The 6,713-nt window shown below is 36.7% G+C and overlaps 1 protein-coding gene across 2 annotated transcripts in view; it reads right to left on the bottom strand.

The window, feature by feature from the left end:
- Positions 1 to 6,225: 6,225 nt before the first annotated feature.
- The window catches only part of kcnj1b (potassium inwardly rectifying channel subfamily J member 1b), an 8,551-nt gene continuing 8,063 nt past the window's right edge, over positions 6,226 to 6,713 (bottom strand). For both annotated transcript variants that reach the window (XM_067433315.1, XM_067433316.1), the window contains exon 3: positions 6,226 to 6,713. This exon is cut by the window's right edge and continues 1,120 nt beyond it. In XM_067433315.1, coding sequence (XP_067289416.1) covers positions 6,681 to 6,713 — 33 coding nt within the window. In that variant the 3' untranslated portion in view covers positions 6,226 to 6,680.

Genomic DNA, 6,713 nt, shown 5'->3' with positions numbered 1-6,713 from the left:
TCCAGGATCTTTTTTTAGAACTAAGTTAGCTTTAGCTTCTACTAATCAACAATGCTTTCATCATGGAAACTCTTACATGCAAAACACAGTATATGTTATGAATGTTACACGAAATTCATCTTCATTACAGTATAACTGATGTTATTGGAAAAACATGATGCTATCCATTTTCTTTGCCTTATAAATATAACTTGCTCGTTACCAAATCAAACAAAAAGATATTTTAAACTTTACCAGTATCGGTATTCTAGCTTGATAGTGAGTACTAAAAGACATCTTATTTGTTTATATTCGTATTGATAAAGTTCGTTTTTTTGTTACATCTAATTCTGACAAGATGTGACTACATGCACACTGTTTGTCTAAGGTAAATAATGCGTCTTCCAGCTGATTGGTCGGTGTCGCATTCATGTGTTTTGGGGGCGTGGCTTTGGAAAGAGCCCAGAAGGGAGAAGATGGAGTGAATGGAAATAATGAGCTGTCTTTAAAACAGTCGTGAGAGGTCTACAGACACTCATTTTTTATACTTTCTTTTTCAGAGTACTTACATTTGAATTATGTATTGATATATAAAGAAAGTTTAAACAAATTTGGACAAAAGTGTTTTAGATCAGTCCTACCTATCCTACCTTTAATCAAAAATACTTTCAGTTTTTACCCCAAATATTACATATTGTCCCCTTATACTTACTTATAGTTACACTATAATTACTGAAAGTTACGCTGTAAATTCGTTTTACTTACACAGTACTTTCCGGGCTTTTTCTTTCATTCTTGACAATTAAGCGGCCACATACACACAATTCCTGGCTGCATGTCAATATCCTGGATCACTGAATCTTTGGTAAGTTGTAAGGAGCCTTATATTGAGTCAAAGTAACTGCACATTTATTGATATTACAGTGATAAAACACTCCAACATTTAATTAAAGGGAGTTTTACTGTTTGCTTAAATGTTGAAATTGCTCACCCACCCATTAGAGAAAAAATATACTAATGTATGACATTCATGCAGAATCGAACCTTTCCAACCTTTCTAAAATGTTATGGCCTCCTAAAAGCTGCTCAGTTCAGAGTGAACAAGTCTTTTTATAGGTCAGTCGATTTTAGTCTTCACAGCAAAATGTTTACAATGCAATTAGAAAAATCACATTCGTCATTCTCAAATCATGCATCTACTCTCCAAGGTGTATGAAATTGCTTATGTTTTGACAAGGACTCTCTCTGGTCCTGATTTATTTGAATGTTTTAACATATTAAAAATATTATCATATTAATAATTTAGTAACATATGTTGAGGAAGGGAGGAACTTGGTTCCACTCACATGCTTCTCCTTAATCTAACATGGCTTCCGCTCTAATCCCCCAATGAACTCTCAGCGGGCGTCTCTCGTCAATGTCTGCAATCAAAGAGCACTTACCAAAAGCATTCTAATGGAGTTCCACAAACTGTTCTCCAGTGACTCTGTTAGAAGTTGGATCTTTATTAAAAAAGTCAGTATTTGCATATCCATGTTAAATTTGCAACGTTTTTCAATCTGTTCCAAAACCTAGAGAACCTCCTCCTAATGGAGTATCTAAAGCCCTGTTTCCAGCGCATGAACTTTTCCCAGGAACTATAGGGACTTTAGGGTGGTACTCAGTGTGTTTCCACCGCAGGGACAGGGTCTAAATGAAGTTTCAGGTAAAAATGTCCCCCTTACAAAGTCCCTGCTCACGAGTTAGTACTTTTTCAAAGTTCAGGAACTTTCGGGTGTGGGACTTGGGCGCTGAACATGCTGATTGGTTGACTCCATGCAGCATTTTATTTCAACCACCATTTTAAAAAGTATTTTACGGTGCATGCAGTAAGAGTCGTTTGCTTTTCGAATCAACAATGGAGTTAAAAAATAGCACTGATGGACTGACAAGAAGATTAAGGGTCTATTAAGCTTTATAGGTGGAGGATGAAATCCAGCGAGAAAAGGAAAGCAAAAGGTCTGGGGGGGGGGGGGGGGGGGGTGCAAAATTTGGAATGCACACTATACTGTCCATGTCCAGAAAGGGAATAAAAACATCATCAAAGTAGTCAATATGTGACATCAGTTAGTTCATTAGAATCTCTTGAAGCATCGAAAATACATTTTGGTCCAAAAATAACAAAAACTACGACTTTATTCAGCATTGTCTTCTCTTCCGGGTTTGTTTTCAATCCTCAAATAAAGATTAGAATGGTTATGAATCAGCGTATAGATTCAATACGCTGATTCATACCAGTTCAAATCTTTATTTGAGAGTTATATATGTACGAGTGCTCTGCGTTTTTTACTGGTGGCTTTGAGTAAAATGCAGCGCTCATTACTGTCACTTTTCACCCAGCCGTCCAATCACAGTGGAGGAGGGGCGGGACAAATACAACACAGACCAACTGCCACATTCTGCGTGTCGTCAACAGATGACAACAAGCAACAATAAGGGAACAAAATGATTTAAAACAAGAGCCAGAGCAAATACTTTACATTGTATCTGCAATTTTATATAGAATCAATACAGAAATAAACTACCTATCAAATTAGTAACACTTCCTCTGATTTTCTGTATCATAAGCAAAGAGTCTCAACTGAAGAAAAAAAAAACGCTCTTAAGTGCTCACAGCGAGGCGTTTTTAGCAGAGCGCCTATCGCTTTCAGCTGGCTAAAAACGCTTTGGTGGACACACGGCCTAATGGTAACTGGGGTTTGTTAATGTTTTCAACCAATTGGACGGGGCATTACTGTCAAATATATTTATAGCCAGCAAGTCTGTGCATCATGCATCATTTGTGTTGTTAACATTTGACATTTAGTCAAACCAAAATTTATTCAGACACCTTCAACATTTTCTCATATTGTCAGTTTTTTTCACTAAACTGTCAGAACAAATTCATCTTGATAATGTCAGATAACTTTGATTAAAAGGTAATGGATTACAATAAACCAATCAGCTGTTAAATTGTTAAATTTAAGTACACAATTAGATAATACCAATTTAGGTCAACCAATGACCAAGCAATGCTTCATTTAGTTCAGTCTGTGGTGTAAAAAGTCGCATTAGCAATAAAAGGCAAAACATGATCAGGTCAAAGTGTCTGAATAATTTTAGGTCCAAATTATAAATTTTACTAGTAGGCCACTTTATAAAGAATTTTTGGGTATATGTCAGTTTACTTTATTTTGTTATCCTCACTTACATAAATTAACTATAGTGTCCTGCACCCACTAGTAAAGAAATATATCTAGTGTCTGATCATTTTTAGTTTGAATGTATATACTCACTCTCTCTCTGTGTAAATGTATTGCATTTATATAGCGCTTTTAACAGACCCTATTGCCATCCAAAGCGCTTTACATCTTGCCTCACATTCACCCATTCATACACCGACGGCGATGTCAGCCATGTAAGGCACCATCCAGCTCGTCGGGAGCAGCTGGGGTTAGGTGTCTTGCTCATGGACACTTCGACACTTGGTCAGGTGGAACCTGGGGATTGAACCACCAACCTTCTGGTTTGTAGACAATCTACATGAACCACTGAGCCATCTGTGTGTGTCTATGTCTGTGTGTGTGTCTGTGTGTGTGTCTGTGTGTGTGTCTGTGTCTGTGTCTGTGTCTGTGTCTGTGTCTGTGTCTGTGTGTGTGTGTGTGTGTGTGTGTGTGTGTGTGTGTGTGTGCACTTAAAAATAAAAACATTTAGCAAGGATGCATTAAATTGATCAAAAGTGACTGGGTGTGTGTCTGTATATTATATTATATATATATATATATATATAAACTTTAAAAAATGATAATACTTTTACTTTAGCAAGGATGCATTAAATTAAACATGGTAATTAAAAGGCATGTTTTGCCTTTTAATTACCATGTCAGATTTCGATGCTATTGACTGCAAAATTTTAGAAGACACAGTACAGCATCTTAAAACATCAACCTGTGCCCTAGACACACTCCCCACTTCTTTCTTCAAAAGTGTGTTTAACTGTTTAGAAGCAGATCTCCTAGAAGTGGTAAACTCCTCACTCCTCTATGGGACTTTTCCAACCGCCCTTAAAACTGCAATAGTTAAGCCTCTTCTAAAAAAGAGAAATCTGGATAACTCCATACTGAGCAACTACAGACCAATCTCAAATCTCCCCTTCATAGGCAAAATCATTGAAAAAGTTGTTTTCAATCAGTTGAACAAATTCTTACACTCAAATGGATACTTTGACAATTTTCAATCTGGTTTCCGTCCACATCACAGTACAGAGACAGCGCTCATAAAGATTATAAATGATATTCGCTTAAACACTGATACAGGCAAAACATCAATTCTGGTACAACTGGATCTCAGTGCCGCATTCGATACTGTTGACCACAACATACTTCTAGACAGGCTGGAAAACTGGGTTGGGCTTTCTGGAATGGTCCTCAAATGGTTCAGATCATACTTAGAAGGGAGAGGTTATTATGTGAGTATAGGAGACCATAAGTCTGAGTGGACGTCCATGACATGCGGAGTCCCACAAGGGTCAATTCTAGCACCTCTCCTGTTTAACCTGTATATGCTGCCACTGAGCCAAATAATGAAAAAGAACAATATTGCTTACCACAGCTATGCTGATGACACCCAGCTCTATTTAGCACTATCACCTAATGACTACAGCCCCATTGACTCCCTGTGCAAATGCATTGATGAAGTTAACATCTGGATGTGCCAAAACTATCTTCAGTTAAACAAAGACAAAACCGAAATCACTACATTTGGAAACAAAGATGAAATTCTCAAGGTGAACGCATATCTTGAGGCTAAAGGCCTGATAACAAAAAATCAAGTCAGGAATCTTGGAGTGATTTTAGAGTCAGACCTGAGTTTCAGTAGTCATGTCAAAGCAATAACTAAATCAGCATACTATCATCTGAAAAATATTGCAAGGATTAGATGTTTTGTCTCCAGGCAAGACTTAGAGAAACTCGTTCATGCTTTCATCACCAGTAGGGTGGACTATTGTAACGGCCTTCTCACTGGCCTTCCTAAAAAGACCATTAGACAGCTGCAGCTCATACAGAACGCTGCTGCCAGGATTGTGAGCAGAACCAGAAAATATGACCATATCACACCAGTCCTCAGGTCTTTACACTGGCTTCCAGTTACATTTAGGATCGATTTTAAAGTACTATTACTTGTTTATAAATCACTCAATGAGCTAGGACCCCAATACATCGCAGATATGCTGATTAAATACAAACCCAACAGATCACTCAGATCAGCAGGATCAAGTCAGTTAGAAATACCAAGAGTTCACTCAAAGCAAGGAGAGTCTGCTTTTAGCTATTATGCCAGCCGTAGTTGGAACCAGCTTCCTGAACAGATCAGATGTGCTCCAACAGTAGCCACATTCAAATCCAGACTCAAAACACATCTGTTCAGCTGTGCGTTTACTGAATGAGCACTGTGCCACTGTACGTCCGACTGATTGCACCCTATCTTATCTCTTTATTCTTTTTATAATTATTTTAGTTTACCTTTGTTCTTATCTCTGGTTATTGTTTATTTTATATGTTCTTTTGAGTTGAATATGACGAGTGAAAACTGGGTTTGATGGAAATAGTAAGTTTGACAATAAGGTTTGAGTATGTGTAAATCTGTGGAGGGTATGATGAGTGAGTAAGGGTTTTAACAAGAAGGTTCCTGAGTAAAAATCAGGGAATAGTGATTAAAATGGATGTTATGAACGTGTTTGAGAAAGAAATGAATGAGAGGTGTTCTAATTAAGATGGTACATGTATGTAGGCTGTAAACTGAAGAATGTTTATTTTTATATCAGATCATTATTGTGGATCTGACCATTTTTTTTTTATTTTTTTTTTATTATTATTATTATTTTAATTACTATATCTTTACGACTGTTTTAACTATGCTTGTTTTTAATTCTTTATTCGCCCATATGGTATTCTTTTTTTCTCATGCATTTGTTTCCACTATTTTAATTAATTTCTATGTAAAGCACTTTGAATTGCCATTGGGTATGAAATGTGCTATACAAATAAACTTGCCTTGCCTTGCCTAAACAAGTAACAGTAAAGATTATAATTCATTACAAAATAATAGTTATTTAAATTGTAATATTGCACCATATTACTGTAATTTTGATCAAATAAATACAGCTCACCTTGCTGAGCATTGAAGACTTCTTTCAAAAGTAAAACCCACTTAACGGTAGCTTATGTACAGGTTTAGCTTGTAAGGGCCAAATGTCCTCATTTATATATAGTGAAATATTATGACAAATGAGTTGATGACATTTTACTAGTCCTCACTAGTTAAAAAACCTGTCTGTGCGTAAATCTAGTGTTTACAACCCATCTGTGATGGGTAGGTTTATTGGGTTAGGCAATAGAAAACATCATCAACCTGGATCAATGGAAAGTCTATACAATGTTGTCACTAATATAGTGAAACAAACCTATATTACAATTGAATCAAAACAAGGTATCTTAGCAGCATAATTGTCAGAAACACATATAATGTCTTGAAAGTGTGTCTACACAGGCAGCTCACTAGGTTTTGGAACACATCCTGTTTTTAGGGAATGTAACCGTCTATAGTGAGTCCTCTTCTTCCCTCGCTAACTTTCTCAGGATGTTTACTTTATACTGTGCCTCTCAATAAGCCACTGCTGAACCTTAATCACCCTTCTCAGATACATCAACAGAGTC

Source organism: Pseudorasbora parva, chromosome 23 (assembly GCF_024679245.1).
Source record: "Pseudorasbora parva isolate DD20220531a chromosome 23, ASM2467924v1, whole genome shotgun sequence".
NCBI classification, from domain to species: Eukaryota; Metazoa; Chordata; class Actinopteri; order Cypriniformes; family Gobionidae; genus Pseudorasbora; species Pseudorasbora parva.
Note: the sequence above shows the minus strand (reverse complement) of the source record. Positions and strands in the feature narration are given on the sequence as shown.